The sequence below is a fragment of the Poecilia reticulata genome, chromosome 6 (genome assembly GCF_904066995.2).
Source record: "Poecilia reticulata chromosome 6, P_reticulata-male-v2, whole genome shotgun sequence".
NCBI classification, from domain to species: domain Eukaryota; kingdom Metazoa; phylum Chordata; class Actinopteri; order Cyprinodontiformes; family Poeciliidae; genus Poecilia; species Poecilia reticulata.
In genome coordinates this window covers 29501567-29520284 of record NC_088835.1, presented here as the reverse complement: position 1 = coordinate 29520284, position 18718 = coordinate 29501567, and the positions used below count along the sequence as shown (strand labels likewise).

The 18718-nt window shown below is 38.3% G+C and overlaps 1 protein-coding gene across 2 annotated transcripts; it reads left to right on the top strand.

The window, feature by feature from the left end:
• On the top strand, positions 1-14556 carry LOC103466730 (uncharacterized). 2 transcript variants are annotated; one of them, XM_008412527.3, is made up of 9 exons: positions 1-206; positions 359-445; positions 4344-4417; positions 4557-4695; positions 8826-9025; positions 12009-12287; positions 12372-12539; positions 13598-13771; positions 13868-14556. In XM_008412527.3, exons 1-9 carry the CDS (start codon positions 145-147, stop codon positions 13903-13905), a joined length of 1221 nt encoding a protein of 406 aa, XP_008410749.1. In that variant the 5' UTR covers positions 1-144; the 3' UTR covers positions 13906-14556. The 2 variants fall into 2 exon arrangements, with proteins under 2 accessions (XP_008410749.1, XP_008410748.1); XM_008412526.3 differs by having other exon boundaries at positions 13529-13771.
• The last annotated feature ends 4162 nt before the right edge of the window (positions 14557-18718 follow it).

Sequence of the window (18718 nt, the reverse complement as noted above, 5' to 3'; positions counted from 1 at the left end):
GCTCCTCCCCTTTTTAAAACCTCATTTCCACTGGAGTGTTCACGCTATACACAGCCGTGAGGGACGTCGTGAGGGGCATTTTTATCTGATTCGTCAGATCAAATGTGTCGTTTTTAGTCGAGTTGCAGTTTCAGTTTTAGTAAAATGTCGAATTGGGCGAAACCAGCCGCAGGTGTGCGGAGACCGTCCGGCAGTCCAAACGGAAGGTTAGCTTCTTTAGCGTTAGCAGCTAGCCTGCACGGAAGCCTCGAACAACAACTTTGCCCAATTACAAGTGCTTGTTTCCGCAGCGGGTGCGAACTTATATGTTCAAGTTGCCATGGATGTCGACGTTAAAAGGGTTCTTGTTGTGTTGCAGTGCTCAGCAGCTGCGGCTGTTCCGGAGAGCGGCTCCGTACCCGAGTAGAGAAGAAAGAACCGAGGAGCTAAAGGATGCTCTGGACAGGTAAACGCGGCTAACGGCAGCTAACACAACGGCTTAAACACATGAGAGAGGCGGTAGGGTGCAGCTTTTACTGGAAACTATACTTTTTAGACCATTTGTTTTCTCTGTGAGTGCAGGGTTGAATTTGTACTTTATAGTGTTATTATAAATTGACCCCCCTCTTATTATTTCAGTGTACTTATTCTTTTACTTAGTTGAATAAATATGTATTTGAAAAGTAAAAGAGTTCCACCTGGAGCTTGTTTGTGAAACATAAATTGAGTCTTTTTTTAATATATCCAACTGTTTAATTAACAAACTACAACAGCGGCTGTGAAACTCTGTTACCAGTTTTGTAATATTTTACAACTTTTTTTGACTTATTTAATAAGCAAAATGCCATAAGAATTGTATGGAACTATTAATACTATGTTATAGGTATATATTTTAGAGTCTGTAAATGATAATAAATCTGATATTTTAAAGAAGGCATTCTCTAGTATAAAACCTTAACTTAAGAGAAAATGTTACATATAGTCATCTGCTTGATGTTTGATGTCATAATGTAGGTTATAATTGTCATTTTAAAATGGATTATGACAGGATTCTTTTTTTAAATCCTGTCAGTCAAAAAGACATACTCTGATTTACACAGCAGTATTTGATGCTGCTGGTACTTAATACAGTTATTGAGCTCACACCGATGGGCTAACCTGGTGCAGAAAATCCATCCAGCAAAAAAGAAAACTTGTAAAAGCTGTGTCCTGGTTATCAGCAGAAAGAATAAAATCATAAACGGTGAACGACTTAGGTTGTTGTTTTAATTCAACATCATGAATACTGTGATGTTAAGGTAACGGTTTGTTGTCCACTTTGTTTGCATGGAATATTTTTGTTGCAAATATTGCACTAAGTTGATTTTAAAACTCTTTTATTAAAATGAAACCACTTATTCTTTTTCGTTGGGATTCCAGTTGAACTGGAATCAAAAAGTAAACATTTTAATAATTCCGTTAGAATCAAAATATTAACGCTGGATCCATTTTCTTTCTATAAAAGTTCCTCAACAAAAAATTTGTTGAGTTCGCGCTATAGAAATAAACTAAATTGAATTGAAATATTGATTATTAAACAGTTCAGGGATTCATCTCTTCTCGCACCACAGGTTTCTGCTAGAAGACCTGTCTGGACTCGGAACAGATTGGATAAGTTAAAATAATTCAAAGTTTTTAAATGGTCCTAAAGATTTCACCCATCTCTTCAGATGATCTGAGTCCAGAAGAAAAGTTTCAATCTTCCTGTTTGCTGCCGATGTTGACAGTAGAAACACAGTAGATCAGTTTTCCGCTGCACTCACCAGTGTCAGTCTGTACGGACCCCTCCAGGGGACATGGGCAATTTTTTTTCTTTTGTGTTCCCTCGTAATAATCTGCTGATCAGTTCATGCGGCATATTGAATACTGTAAGCCTTTCTTTCGGTGGCCGCCGTACTTTCTGCTTTAATACAAGCTCATAAGGTTTTTCCATGGACTATTGAGTTATTATCACGAGGTAATAAGTCATCTGATTGTGTCTCTGTTGTGTTCGTCTGAATGGTTTAAAGAGCTGCTTTCAGTGCTGTTCCATCTTAGCCTTAACGGACATAAACCTGCAGTAAATAAATTTATTTTCAATCAGTTTTTTGCGCGAAAGCGTTGATAATAATAAACACGTTTTATTATTATAAAACGTAGAGGGCCGCACTGGGTTAACTCGGGGAATCTCATCTGTCCGTGTATCAATCAACTCCAAACCTCCTCTTCTGTCACAATTATTGATTTATTTAATTTTGATTATCATGCTGCAAACTTTGCGAGGACTGACCACCCCGCTCACCCGCTTCCTCATGCACACAGAGCCAGCAGCCAGTAACCTTCCCATTCATACTTGATGACGTCCCGCCCACATCAACATAACCACCATCCAGGTGTCAAAGCTGCTGCTTTCAATAATCAATAATTACTTATTTAATTCATATGGCTCTTATAGAGCCTCAGTGAAAACACATTTATTATTATTAACTCTTTGGTGCAGAAAACTGAAAATCGATTTATTTACTGCATGTTTCTGTCTGTTAAGGCTAAGATGGAACGGCACTGAAAGCAGCCTTTTTAACCATTCATACACGAACACAACAGAGACACAATCAGATGACTTATTACCCCGTGATAACTCATAAATAGTCCATGGAAAAACCTTACATAACCTTGTATTAAAGCAGAAAGTACGGCAGCCACTGTAAGAAAGGCTTACAGTATTCAATTATGCCGCATGAACTGATCAGCAGATTATTGCGAGGCAACGCAAAAGAAAAACAATTCCCCATGTCCCCTGGAGGGCTCCGTACAGTGTTATGTAGAAGAAAAATATGAACTTAGTTTGTCTTCAGAAGGAAACGGGGAAGCTTTTTCATTCATTTCTGGAAAGTCTCCATTATCCAGATTCTCATCTCATCAGGTGCATTGCAGCCTGTTTAGATTCACATTGTGTGTTTCTGCAGTTTTTTCTGAGACTTCCTCTTATGATGCCATCTGCTGGACAAAAACAGAACCTCATCTTTAGGTTGGAAATCTTTCACATCATGGCTTTGATCAAAAGGCCTGAATTTTACATCAGTTTATGAATCAAAACTTAAGTTGAATTATTGGTTTTAAAACTTTAAGGAACAAAAAAATTCTGATTTGGAGAAACTAATGATTCAACTGTGAATCACATTTAACAGACAAATAGATCTGCAGCTTGGAGCAGTTATGGCAGGTATTATAAACACAGATGTAATAATGTTCTCCACTTGGCACTGCAGAGATTTAAGAGGTTCCTTCCTCACTTTGTGGTTCGGAGAACTGAATCAGAGGTTCTGTAGATCAACATATTTATTTTTTAGGATTTGACACTGAAACCAAGGCCATCTGGATCCAACTCTGCATTAGAAACTCTGATTTGTTCTCTGAATCGCACACATTTTTTTTTACATTTCTTAAGAAATTTTCTAGTAATTTATTGTCATGAATCAAAATTCTTATCAGAAATTTTTCACATGTATTGCGGATATCTATGGATATCCACAGTGACACACATCTAGACAGAAGATTGTTGTTACAGTATAGTATTGCATCTACATTATGCAAACAGAGCAACAGCATAAAGTATTAAATGTGGAATTGGTGCATCACTTTCAGCACATTTATCAGATACCAATAGGGTGGTGAGGAATGATTGCTACAAACTTCAAATTGCAAGTTGGACCAATGCAACAAGAACATGACAACTACCACATGTGTAAAAGCTACAGTTCAGCTTCTGTCTGTCTGAATTTTGTTTTTCAGCAGGATTTTCAGTGTTGGGCTGTTTAAATTGTCTTTTTTTTTTCTTATTTTTTAAGGTCAGATCTGGTTCTGTTTTTCTCACAAATTAGTTCCTAAAAATATTACACTTTTGTTTTTATTTGGTGTCAAGTTTTCAGTTTCTACTGTTGTGCGTAGTGTGTTTATGTTTACGAGTTACTCTAAGATAGAAGGAAGTGGATAAGTCTTATCTGATTGCTGTCACTCTGAATACTGTACTCCACTGTTGGCTGTTGTGGTTTTTACTGCATCAGTTGTGTCGCCACCTGTTGGGGTTTTTCTGTTTTATAGGTCAGCTTTAACAAATGTACACATTTCAGGAGGTCAACTGTGCAAACATTTAGAAGATACTTTGCATATACATAAGAGGAAACGATGTGAAAATTCCTGCTACCTTTGCTTGCGTTACTGTACCTACCTCTCCAGTTTTTAAACAGGGCTTTATGTTTTCAGTGCACAGAAATCTGTATAATATAACCACCCAGAAAAACTAAATGAAATTCTGCACATTGAAGCTTGTTTTGCTCCATTTCTAGTTATGAAGAACTGGAACAGCTTCAAGGTTACTCCACTAGTGTCAAGTTTGAGGCATACAAACCTCAGCCAAGTGGTGAGATTTTCATTTTCATCATGCAGAATCTTTTGTTTTTAATATAAAATTACTACCCCAGGTCACTTAAATTACTCCCATCATCTGAATGTGCACTCTCCTCCACCTATCCCGCTACCCCTTCCCAAATTTCTTGAAGTCTTGAACCCGCCAGTCAAAACCGAGGTCGTCACTCCGGCGGACAGACGTAAAGCTCTGTACCAGAAGTTCTACAAGCAGGTCCAGGAGGAGAGAAAGCCAGCCGACTGCGTGGTCCTGTCAGTCACCAACAAGTTCCTGTGAGTTTTCCTCTAGCAGTTGTTCAACTGAAGAGTTCAGCCGAGTTTAGATTTGGATGTTCTGCTTAGGATATTTAGCATCCACTAATGGAAATTTATCGTTTTATTGCAGTTTCAGGATGTGTTCTGACTAATTGAAACACTTTTCCAGATCTGCTGTTGGCTGAGAATTTATTTGAATTTCTTATGTTTCTTTTTAAACCGCTACCAATAGAGCATCTATACCCTATTGGGTATAATGGTGAATAATTTCACTATTTGTGTCATTATTCAGCAAATATCTAATGCATCTGTGCTAGTTCTTGACTGCTCCAGTAAATAAGACTAACCTTATAATAGATACTTGAAGCCAATGTGATGGCAGCTTGGTTTGAAGTGAACCCATATAATCACACATTTTTGCATTAAATTACACCATTTTCAAATGAAAAAGAAAAATATAGATGATGCAACAGGTAAGGAAACTTGGCACAAATCATTCAAGAACATAAAACACACAAAGGCCCGGATTTGAAACATTTGAGCTACATGTTGCATCTAGTTACACTTTCTGACTCCACTTCTTTCAGACTGAAGCCAAACATGAAGGTTTTTTTTTTCTTTCAACACAACGTGGAGCAGCAGATGTTCATATTAAAAACACAAACTATTACATCTTTTAGGCATCCTCAGATGAAAAACTACAGTTTTTTCAGACTAATAACAATTACCACTGATTTTGGAACATAAAACAATATGCAGTCTTCTACATCGATGCCAGATATGTTAACACACATGTTGCTGTAATATCTTGATGGTTCACTACAGTCATGGCCAAAAGTTTTGACAATGATTCAAATGTTAATTTTTACAAAGTCTACTGCTTCAGTTTTTATAATGTCAATTTGCATATTCTCCAGAATGTTATAAAGAGTGATCAGCTTAACAGCAATTAATTGCAAACTCAATATTTGCCTAGAAAATGAACTTTATCCCCCAAAACACATTTCAACTTCATTGCAGCTTTAAAAGGACCAGCTAACATCGTTTCAGTGATTGCTCCATTAACACAGGTGTGGGTGTTGATGAGGACAGGGCTGGAGGTCAATCTGTCAGGATTAAGTAAGAATGACACCACTGGACACTTTAAAAAGAGGCTGGTGCTTGGCATCATTGTTTCTCTTCTGTGAACCATGGTTATCTCTAAAGAAACATGTGCAGTCATCATTGCACTGCACAAAAATGGCCTATCAGGGAAGAGCAGCTAGAAAGATTGCACCTCAGTCAACAATCTATGGCATCAAGAACTTCAAGGAGAGAGGTTCCATTGTTGCCAAAAAGGCTCCAGGGCGCCCAAGAAATACCAGCAAGCGCCAGGACCGTCTCTTAAAAGTGTTTCAGCTGTGGGATCGGGCTACCAGCAGTGCAGAGCTTGCTCAGGAATGGCAGTAGGCAGGTGTGAGTGCATCTGGTGAGGCGGAGATTCTTTTAGCAAGGTCTGGTCTCAAGGAGGGCAGCAAAGAAGCCACTTCTCTCCAGGAAAAACATCAGGGACAGACTGATATTCTGCAAAAGGTACAGGGAGTGGACTGCTGAGGACTGGGGTAAAATCATTTTCTCTGATGAATCCCCTTTCTGATTGTTTGGGACATCTGGAAAACAGCTTGTTGGGAGAAGACGAGGTGAGCGCTACCACCAGTCTTGTCTCATGCCAACTGTAAAGCATCCTGAAACCATTCATGTGTGGCGTTGCTTCTCAGCCAAGGGAGTCGGCTCTGTCACAGTCTGGCCTAAAAACACAGCCATGAATAAAGACTGGTACCAGAATGTCCTCCGAGAGCAACTTCTCCCAACCGTCCAAGAGCAGTTTGGTGATGAACAAAGCCTTTTCCAGCATGATGCAGCACCTTGCCATAAAGCAAAGGTGATAACTAACTGACTCAGGGAACAAAACAGAGATTTTGGGTCCATGGCCTGGAAACTCCCCAGATCTTAATCCCATTGAAAACTTGTGATCAATCATCAAGGCACGGGTGGACAAACAAAAACCTAGGAATTCTGACAAAATGCAAGCATTGATTGTGAAGAATGGACGGCTATCAGTCAGGATTTGGTCCAGAAGTTGATGGAGAGCATGCCAGGGAGAATCGCAGAGATCCTGAAGAAGAGGAGTCAACACTGCAAATATTGACTTGTTGCATTAACTCATTCTGTCAATAAAAGCTTTTGTTACTCATAATATGATTGCAATTGTATTTCTGTATGTGATGAAAACATCTGACATACACACATGAAAACCAGAGGACAGCAGATCATGTGAAAATATAATATTTGTGTCATTCTCAAAACTTTTGGCCATGACTGTATGAAAATGATTGGTACTCGTTTTAGTACAGTTCCAGCATGTATTCTCACTAACGTAAACTTTTTTTTTTTTAGATAAACTGATTTGTTTTTCCTTTTATTCAGTCATACACACAAACACACACACATATAAATCCACCCAGAATGATCACCAAACATTTCACATTAAAAGTTAATCCTCTTTGTTGGCTGCTGTTGTCGGACAGGTAAGTTTTCCTTCATGATGAAAACAGGGACAGTTTAAAAATGGGTTGCGTGTCACTACACCATAAAAACAAACTTTTCTTTGCCAGGTTGGAAAATTGATTTAAACGTAAGCTTATGTGAAGACAAATAGTCAATTACACACCACAACAAATGCAATAGGCAGCCTAAATCTTTACATTCAGACATTTTTGTCCATCTGACGGGAGAAACATCAAAACGGCTGTTTTTACACTTGAAACATTTCTATGGAAGAGGGGGAATATTTAATGTTTACCTTTCAGCTTTTATTTTGCATACAACATTCACACTTTCTGCTGAAAGTGCAAATAAGTTGGCCGATAAGGCTTCTTGTTTGCTTAAAATACACTCACTGAAAAAGTCAAACCCAAACCAGTAAGAGTCCAACTCGGACATGATTTGGTTCAGATAATTTGATTTCCACAGAGCCGGTGTGTCTAGACCAGATGCAACAACACATTGGCTGAATGGAGTTTTCAGCCAGATACTCTATCAGAACAATGGCTGTAGGTCAGAAGATACAAAAGACACCTTAGATGTCTTGCTTTTTGATATATACATGAGGAAAAGGGTTAAAAACAGGACTGTCTTCAGGTTAAATCACTGGTCACTTTATTGCACCTTTCTAGTGTTGGTCTGCCTTCAGAATTCTTCTAATTCTGTTAAAGATTCAATAAGCTTTTGATATTCTTTAGATATTTTGTTCTTTTTGAGATGATGGCATCATTAATTTTCTGCAGTTATCTTGTTTACACTTCATGAGAGTTTTGAGTTTCGCCACAATCCAAAGATGTTCTGCTCAGTTTCCATCAGGTGACTGATGGACGTAATCATCAGAGGATCGATGGACAGTAGTCATAAAGTGGTGGACAGGACCAACGATATTATTCAGAGAAGCTTCACATTTTAAATGATGCTCAGTTGGTACCAAGCGATCCAGATTGAACCCAATAAAATATCCAATACGGTTGTCCGTAGTCTAGACCAAAACAAGCCAGGACAATCCATATTTTCATGTTTAGACCTTCTCCAATAAATCAAGACTTGTTGGAAAAGGTGACATTCATCCAATCTGTTGTTCAATTTTATTGTACTGAAGCTTCAGTTTCCTGTTATCTGAAAGTAGTCACACTGTGAAATTGGTTCATATTTAAAGTTATCAAGCAAGTTGCCTTCAATATTTCTAGATGCATGGAGTTCTTGCATATAACATTCAGACTTTCTGCTGAAAGTGCAAATAAGTTGGCTGATAATTTAGCTAATTCAGTGTTTGTGGTAAGTTATGAAACTGAAGAAGTTCCTAATAAAGTGGCCAGTAGATTACGTTCGTTTCCATTATCACACCAATCTACAGATGAACTTTAAAAAGAGTTCTTGCACATTTCATATCTGAAAAAGACATTATCAACTGAAACTCGAGAAATAAGTTTTGTTTCTAAAAATATATATTTTAACTGAAGAAATAACCATTTCTGAGGTGAAGATAGAGTTATTTTATTTGCCATCTAGTTAAGTCAACCCAGAAAAGTCTAGTTAACAAAGTGTTTCTCTTCCTCTCAAAGGGATTACCCCAAATCGCTAAGCCAGTGCTTGCAGGAGCGTGGCCTGTCAGTGGAAATGCTGTACCTTCAAGTGGAATCGGGCCTGACCCGGGCCCTGCAGGACGTCCGAGCAGACGGCTCCCCGTTATGTATACTGGTGGAGCAGAAAAACGTAGCTCTGTCCTCCTGCACTGTTATCATATTCTCAGAGTCCCTCAAAAGTAAGTCCGTACCCCTCGTAATCCTTCAAGCCCTCCCCAGAACATGTACGTTCCAACCCTCAGTTCTTTAAAACTCTGTCCACTTAAACAAAAAAATGCATTTTGCTCTTAACACATTGACATAAGTTACATAAAGTTTTCCTATTCGTCTTATCTTTTAAACGGGTACTAAAATTGAGTTCTGTTGAAGCAAATACACACCATGAGCACTAAACTTTTAAGAAAATAGCCTCTGAAATAAACACCGTAACAAAACACCAAATGCAAACTCTGAAGCTTAGAAAAAACTAAACTTGTATCATGATTATAAAGATGGGTCGTTTGTTCTTTTTGGCTTAAGCTGACATTAGTTGACTTGGTTAAAACCGTCACGTTTTGAGAGGAATTATCGGCTAATTATAACCCTGGCCTTTTGTGCAATTGTCCTGTTTCATTTTGACGTGTGGAAAGACTCAGGTGGCCAGATTGGAAGTAATCGGAGCAGAGCTGAGGTCACCAGGCAGCACTGCTGACTCTGACTGTCAGTTTCACTTTAGTAAAAACTGTAGTTGGGATTTTAAACATTGCCTTGGCCGACATTAGTGGTTGACTTGTGAAGGGTGAGATGGCCTAATTAAGTAGTCAGTTGCGACAATAAGTAAATGACAATGACAGACCAGTTGGGACAACTTTCCATAGCAAAAATATATACTATAGTCCAGGGGTGTCCAAAGTCGGTCCTCGAGGGCCGGCAGGATGCCGAACCCTTGATGAGAAGGCTGTAGCAACCTTCTCATCAAGTCAATGTTCTGCCTAGGCCTTCTAATGAGCCATCATTTGATGCAGGTGTGTAAAACCAGAGAGAGAACTAAAACATGCAGGATGCCGGCAATCGAGGACCGACTTTGGACACCCCTGCTATAGTCCATCCAGTTGAGAAGCATTTTGTAAATCAATCACCACCTGTGCTTTGTGAAATCGAGATCGCATTATTTGCATTTCATAAAACGGAGATGCATCATCGATTCTCACTAGGGCACAATCATTTTTAAATAATTTTTTAAAAAGTAGTTTGAATTTCAACTTGTGCTTATTGTGATGACAATCTTCTTGGAAATCAACCTACGTTTCCATCCTCACAATGCACTATATCTAATGGTAGGATCAAAATTTGCATTCCCACAATCACAAAGACCAGCTCAGATGCAATACTTGGTCAGTTATAAAATATGCACATCTAACTATTTGGAATATTTATATTCACATTAAAATTTACATCAAATGACAGTAATAACCAAAGTAATCAACTTTGTGTCATTACCCATGTGGTTCTTACAGGAAAATCAGTTTCAAACACTTGAAGGAAAGAATGTCTGGGAAGTAATAAAGTGATGAAATTTATCACATTACTTGTTGCCAACAACGTGCAATTCACGCCAACGCAACAATCTATGTGCTCACTCACTGCGCAAGACTCCACTCATGAAAATAAAGCTTGTTTAAAATTCACAGCAGAAGATTTGGAAAAGTTAGTGAAATACTCGTAGAGTATGGTCTGAGATTAGACCAAAACTGAACTCACTAGAAGTCATTATAAACATGACGACACATCACACCTCCCAAAAACATTCTGGCACACTTCATATTCCTGAAGAAACGGAGAGAAATGCATTAAGAAACTCTTGGTAAGAGCCTGAAAATGAATTTCCAAGCAAGACGAAGGGGCCAAACACACAGCAATAAACATTTTTTATTGGTTTCTGAAAAAGAACGAACGAGAATGACCAAGTCCATCTCCTGACTTTTATCCAGTTGAAACTCTAAGGAAAGATCTAAAGATCAGAGAGCGAAATCAGAGAAATTACCTGATATTTTATGACAAACATTTACGGTATATTTTATAGATTTTGTTGAAAGCGCCTGTCAGAAAAAGTTTGGTTTAACCAACAGAACAAATGACCCAATTAACTGCAACACAACTCAAGTTGAAGGGGAAACTCCTTATTTTCATCTAGTTTTCACAAAATCTAAACCTGACTTTCATTTACGTGCTTCATGCACCACAAATCTGCATACAAATAGAAAACTGTCATAAAATAACATTTTAGGTAAGATGAGAAGCCAAATGAATTCAACCTAAACTTGCCACAAAGTAAGGATTTTTGTTTTTTTCCCTTTTGTAATTAAAAAAATGGCTATAAATCTAGGAAATATATTTCAAGTGCTGCCATAATTGTAAGGAAAACACATTTGTTAGCTGTCACACAGTAACGGTTAGAGCTACATTTAATTTTCTTTTGCAATAAATGAAGCGGTATTGAATTAAATCTGAATTTCCAAGTTTTACATGGGTGCAACACATGCTGCTGCTTAACCCACACATGAATTTTCCTTACAACCATTTAGGGGAAATCGATAATTTAATCCAAAGAAAACATTATTATACAAAAAAGATGAAAAACAAAAAGAATAAACAAGTTTTGTCATTTACACAAAAGATGCCTTTTATTGTTCAGCATGTGTCCCAATCATTTAAGTCCTTACTCTTAAAAAAAAAAAGAGACTTTTGTCTTCAAATTTCACTGGTTAAATAATCAACAGCCACATAAGCCAATACAAATGCACAATGCACAACATTTCAGGTGATTTTTGATGAGTAGACAGTCCAGCTAATTCACCAAAATTGAGTGAATAAATGAGTCATTTGCCCTTTACAGCATAAGACTAAACTGTTAAATGCACAGTTGAAAAGTTCTGGATCATGAACAAAGCAAAACTTCAACAGAAATAAATTTGTAAGGAAATGTTATTGCGATTGCATAAGCTCCACACTGCTACCCATTACCTCCTTAAGCCTCAATGTTTTAAACGCAAAATTTGCTGAATAAACAATAAAAAATAAAATCCATCTGATTATGATGGAGAAGAACAATGAAAAACCTTTTCTTCACTCTAAGTTGAATCTTCTTCCAGCTCGGTTTTAACGCTCCCGTTTTCCTCCCAGTCCACCGTAACATGCCTAAAGACCAGGCTCTGGACTTTGTCCAAGCCGAGTACAGTCGCGGACTCCTCAAGGAGAGTTCGCCAAGGGATCCTGCAGACATCGCAGCGCAGGCATCGCAGCTGCTGGACGACTTTCTGGATCGAGAAAAAATTGCACGGCACACGGTTCCCTCCGAAATCCGACATCTCCTCTCGCTGCTAGCCGACGGGGTGCATCTGTATTTGGAGGAGCTGGAATCCATCTCTGAGTACGTCGCTTCTCGACAGGACCATTTGCAAGGTGAGACTATTTGCACTGGCGACTGATTGGGGCTCATGCAGTCTGAACAAATGGCTGCAGTTTACGGGTTTTTTTCTTTTTTAGCTCTGGCCTTAGGTGATGAGGATGATAAAGGGAACATGATACCCCCAGGATTGGGGAAACCCCCTCCTCTGCTTCCTACTCCTCCCGGCCCATCGCCTCAGTCTGCCTCAGTAGGATCTCTTGGGGACCACTCTCCACCTGTATCTGTAGGTCTGCTGCCGACACCAGGTCAGGACTGCAAGCAGCTACATCCTATTTTAGTGAATCTACAAGCAGTTACCAATGGGCATGGGCTGGTTTCAAAGTATACTGTGGTATGAAAAGGTTAGTTTCAAAACCATAAAAATATTCTGTTCTGTTCCTGTGGTGTAGAAACGTTGAAGCATGACATCACACATGCAAGATCTCGCCCTCCCAGCTCCCCACTGGAGGGCAAAAAACGATGACCACCATTGGTTTTAGTTGTCAGGTTGTCGACGTAAGTTTTAAATGTACACGTAATATATGAAAGCAAAACGGACTCACTGTTTTGCTATTAAATTTCAATAGCCGACATAGTGAGGGGGAAAAAAAAAGAGTTTTTTTCTGCATTATTTTTCCCTTTGCTGTAGAGCACTGAACTGAATATCTACACCTCCAGGTTTAATTTTGTTAATTGGATTGTTCTAACGCAGCAGCTCAGCTGCAGATGGCAAGTAGAAAAGGTCTTTTAGGTTTTTTTGCCCTCCTGTGTTGTGTGCATGCGCAAGATTTCTGGATCTAAACAATAACATGATTGAAGCAATTAGATGCAAACTTTCAGTAGAGCTTAATTGTGTTATATGCTGAAAATTAAGTATGAATGCGTTTGCTAGAGGGGAATGACATTTCCACATCACCTGTGGTCTAAAAGCAGTTTCCAGAGAATTAAAGTTGGCTGACTGTAGAGATTGTGGAGATTTGAAACTCCAGTTAAATTCACATCTATCCTAAATGTTTTTTAGAACAGCAGTGGCTCTGGCAGCAACAGGTCATGTGAAAGGCTGAAGATCAGCTCACAATTCAGCTAACATTTAGTTAGCATTCGCATCAAAGCATGCTAAAGAAACGTGAAATAACACTGTAATCATAATTGGTAGTATCATACCAGCCCATGCCTAGTTACCAACACTGCAGCGGTGCTTTGGAGACACACTGGCATTTTTCATCTTTGTGTCCTGAAATAATTTCCTTCTCAGGCTCTTTCCCCAAAACCAAACCTCCTCCGCTCCTGTCTTTGCATCGGACTCCTCCTGGGATGTCTTTAGGACCCCTGGGTTCCCGGGTTCCCCCGTCCTCTCTGGATCCATACGGAGCTCCTGGTTTGTCCCGAGGGCCGCTGCTCCACCACGCTCCTCCGCTCTACCCGGGCCTCCGGTCCAGGCCCAGGGCGGCTCCTCCATCCTTGAAGGGTTCTCGTCCTCCTCTTCTGTCAACACCAGGTAAATCTCTTCATTTGAGATCTTTTTAGACAAACTAATTGCAGGATTAGTTTTACGATGATTTCTGAGTAAACAATTATTTTTACGTTTTTACAGTTGGTCCCCATCTGCGACTGGGTGGACCGAGACACTGAAGGCCGACGCTGCAACACAAAGCGTTTTAGTATTTCAGATGACTTCAGAGCAGGAAGTTTCCAGAGGAATCCCCTGTTTGTGTTTCTTATTAAAATAATAACAGTAAATTTAAGTGATGCATATTTTCATGTTTTGATGCGGTTTTCTTTTTATTGTTTCCGGCTTTTAACCTCTGACTTGCAGCAAGAAGTTAAAACTTGCTCTTGCTGCAAATAGTCCAGCTTTATTTCCAATTTTCTGCCATTTCTTTTTCTGATGAAGTTTCATATTTAAGGAGCAAATGTAACTTTTTCTTTGTGGCGGTAACATCAGCAGCAACACAAAGAGCAACGTTGCTCTTTGTGACAAAGTACAAAAGTTTAAACATTATTCAGCGAAAAAAAAAAAAAAAAAAAGTTTTTCATGATTTATTGTGTAGGATTTAATTTTTGATATGCTGCATATTTTTGTTTATAAAATTCAGTTAAATATGTAAATGTTCATCCTTTTCTTACTGCATTGTGGACAGAGACTTTAGATCCCATGGACTCGAACGCACCAAACTGCAGACATTAAGTATAAGTGTTGAGCGTATTTCTTTCTGAAAGGCCTGTTTGTTCCGTATTTCTGATACTAATTAAATCTTGTCATTTTTTTCTTTTAGATGTAAATATTGAGTCTGGTTTTCTTTCATTGCAGCTGTGTTGAGGTTTGTGGTTTGAAGGATCAAACATTTGGAAAACCTTTGAAATGCTTCAGTATTTAGTGAGAACTTTTTTTATCTTTAGTTGAAACATCAAAAATCATATTTATATAACAGGCAGTTTTTCAGCTATTAAACTTCGTTCATTTTATTCTTTCACTGAAAGGTAAGAGATGTTCCAGCAGAAACTCATGAATGAATAAAATCCTTTTATTTGTTTAGTCATTTTAGCCTTTAATGGGCTAAAATCATTTCCACGAGATGGAAACAAAATTCAGTTTTTCTGCTTTATGCATAAAATTAAATTTACGAGTTTAGGATTATGTCTGGAAAACCCAAATTGTTCCTCTTTGTCGGTGTTGGTTCTGTGTAATTATATCCCTAATTGAAAGGGGCATGTTTGAATTAACGTCACTGTGTATCTGTATCTGTGAGAATAAGACAGAAACGTCCTTTAGTGTCTGTGGGAACATTCAGGTGCATCAGCAGCAAAGTAACAAGGAAATTGAAATATGCATATTTAGGTAAAGGTAAAAATACTAACAAAGAACTTACAGTTTAGCCAAATGTATGTAGGAAGAGAATTTAGAAAATGTAATTACGAGAACTATTATTCAGATTCAAAGACTGTCCGTCTGAATGGAATGCATGTTCCATTCAGACCAGGAAGTGAAAGTGCATGTGGGGTATAGAAACCGTTTGAGAGAAGAGAAGCTCATAAAGTAACAGCTGCTGAGGGGAAGGATCTGCGTTGACGCTCTTTTGTGCATCTAGGATGCAGCAATTTGTCACTGAGGGAGCTCTCCAATTCAGCAACGGCTTCATGCAAGAAGTAGGAGATTATGAGGTTTTAACCAGAGTTGTTCTGTCTCCCACCACCTGAACTGAATGTAGGGAGCATCCAATCAGAGCTGGCCTTCCTGGTGATCAGTTTACTGCTTTTTAGCTTTATGCGCCAAAAACTGCATCTTACTCAGTAATTTTGTTTATTGTGTAAATATCCTAGTACACTATAAGAAAACTAACTTGCAAGTAACTTTTCAACAAGATATGGAATCTTGTTTTAAGTCAATAATTAATATAAGGTGCTAGTTGTGCTGGTAGATTTCACTTGACATTTTCTCATGTTTTAAATGAAATAATCAGTCAATGGAACTAGTACTTTTAGTTTTCTATTTATCCGTCTTGTTCTGTTGGTCGCTCGGTTGTAATATTAAAACTTTTTCGTACCTGAAAAGTTTCCCTACCTGCCAAATCCTGTACATCTTGTCTTTACACGTTTTAAACTCTAGAGGGCGACACAGTCCAGCTTTTTTACCCCCACCGCCGTGAAAGCTGAACTTCATGAGTCTTTTACCGTCTACTGTAGTCAAACTATTTAACTAATAAATATTTAAGCTATTAGTCATGTTTAGGAAATATTTGGAGGGTTTTAAAATGCATAGAAACGTTTCTTCGACAACCTCAGTGAGCAGAGGACACGTAATGAGAAGCACATAAATCATAAGACGAGTTTTATTTAGAGATTATTAAAGAAAAAACATTAAATATGGTACACAAATTGAATGTGAGTCACAAGAAAAAAAACACATCTACATGTGGACTTGGGATGTTTAATAGTGCAAAAACATGATTCACATGAAATATTTGAAAATATAAAGTCATAAAAATTGAAAATGTGTTAGAACAATGTAAAAAAAAATGATTGGAACTAAATATTTTTGTTCCAGATGTAAATGCAGAAATGTTCCTTTTTTTCTATCCATCCATTTTCTTACACCCTTGTCCCTCTGGGGTCAGGGGGTGCTGGTGCCTCTCCAGCTAACGTTCTGGGCGAGAGGCGGGGTCACCCTGGACAGGTCGCCAGTCTGTCGCAGGGCAACAGAGACATACAGGACAAACAACCATGCACACACACACACTCACACCTAGGGGCAATTTGGAGAGGCCAATTAACCTGACAGTCATGTTTTTGGACTGTGGGAGGAAACCGGAGTACCTGGAGAAAACCCACCATGCACAGGGAGAACATGCAAACTCCATGCAGAAAGACCGGGGCCGGGAATCGAACCCAGAACCTTCTTGCTGCAAGGCAACAGCTCTACCTACTGCACCACTGTGCAGCCTTCTTTTTCTCACATGTCAAAGTTGATCAGGTCTTGTTTCATAGTTCTTCACGTCATGAATATGTAGTCATGTTGGTCACATTTCTTTGTATAGTATGTTTCACTGTATGAATTTGCAGCTATGACTCAAGACAAACCAAAAAACAATTTCATTTCGGTTTGAGACCATTTAGAACCATAAAAACCACAGTCATCATGTTTGTCATTGCTTTAATGTGACACAATGTCAGACGTTTGGGTTCAACCAATAAGATTGAAACGCTCTCCTTAAAGCGTTGGACCATGAAATAATGCACCACAGCAGCTGTTGCAGGAAAATGCTTGTACAAACTACAATGGATGGCTTACTTGAATGCAGGTTCATGTGTTGGTGGCCTAGTTAAAGTCCAGAACTAAATCTAGCTGAGAATCTGTGAGAAAACTCTCCATCCAGTCTGACTGAGCGTGAGCTAAGTTGTAATAGTTAATTATCTGTGTTGAATCTGAATATGGAAGAACATAAAGATCTTGTTAAATTTGATTTACCACATTTTATCAAATCTGTGTTGAGCATTAAACAAATGAATCTTTCCTCTAACATTTCTCAACAGTTAAGTTTCTTTTTCCCATAAACCTCCAATTGTTTTCCATAAGAGAGAGGAAAAAAAAATCCATCTCCTTCTTTTAAACGTGTACCATAAGTAAGATCATTATTGTTATTACTGTCATCGTAGCGGATGAAGTGGGAGTTAAAGATGCTCCGACACAAACATACACGACGTGAATGTTCTCCTCCTCGTCTTCTCCAGCTGTGGGAGCGCTGCTGTGAGGAGCCCATCATCTCAGGAAGTAATGGACAACCGTCTCCACCTCATTACTCCAGCCTTCACACACACTACACACACACACACACTCTGATTGGACACGTGTCTGGAAACGGGATAATGCTGCTGTTCCGGTGTCTTAAACTCAAAATTTCAACATTTCACTCTGGGTCTCACTTCTATCTGATACTTCTGCAGGTTCCTAATCATGGTTTTGTATCATTAATTTTTTTTTCTTGTGAAATGTATTTATTTACAGAAAAAGGAAACATGCAATATTGATTACAATTCACTGTAATCCAATTTTCTTCTCTATTTCTCCTTTTTCTTCTTTGAGTACATATTGGCTCATACTTTATCATGTTCTTCAGCAGAATTTACAATGGCTAAAACAACAAACACATGAACATCCACATATTAAAAAGCTCCAAACCTGATCAGGTTTTCCAAATTATCTCCAGTTTTCTGAAAAGGGGTATTATGGCCATGGAAAATGGAGAAAAGGAGTCAATTTCTGCTCAAACTCTCAGAAACTTTGAAGTCAGAAAACTCAACTATTCTGAGATTAATTTCAGACATTTTCTACAAAAACAAATTTCAGTTTGAAAAGTTGAAAATTTGCTAGAAAAATTTAATGAAAAACCAGTTTTATAAGTCAAAAGTTTCAGCTTTTGGAAATTTTATGAGTTTGAAATGTCGACAGTTTTCGCCTTCTGACACTCAAAGTTCTGTTTCTTTTTATCACAAAAACTTAATATTACTTTTTTTTTGTGATTGTGAGATTATTCTCAAAACTTCACTTTTTTTTTCTAGCAAATTTTCCAACTTTTTCTGAAATGTCCCTTTTTTTGTACTTTAAAATTTCAGTTTTTGTCTGAAATGTGCTCCTCTTCTGCCTGGTCCTGATGCACAGTTATCAGATCTTCATTCTCTAGCTTTAGAAATGACAAAACATCTTGAAACCAGAAGAAGTTGAAGATTTCTCAGAGAATTTCCAAAGGCGTAAAATGTGTGTGCCTGATTAGAAGGGACACACGTTGTACCTTATACACTGTGCTAATGTTAGTACACGAACTGGAAAACCAAAAATTGTTAAGAAAGGGTTTTATGTCAATCTGGCAATTAAAGAAAAACTGAATATTTAAAAATCTACAAAATCTTGTGGTTTAGGTTTCATGAAGTGGCTACATCTCTCACACTG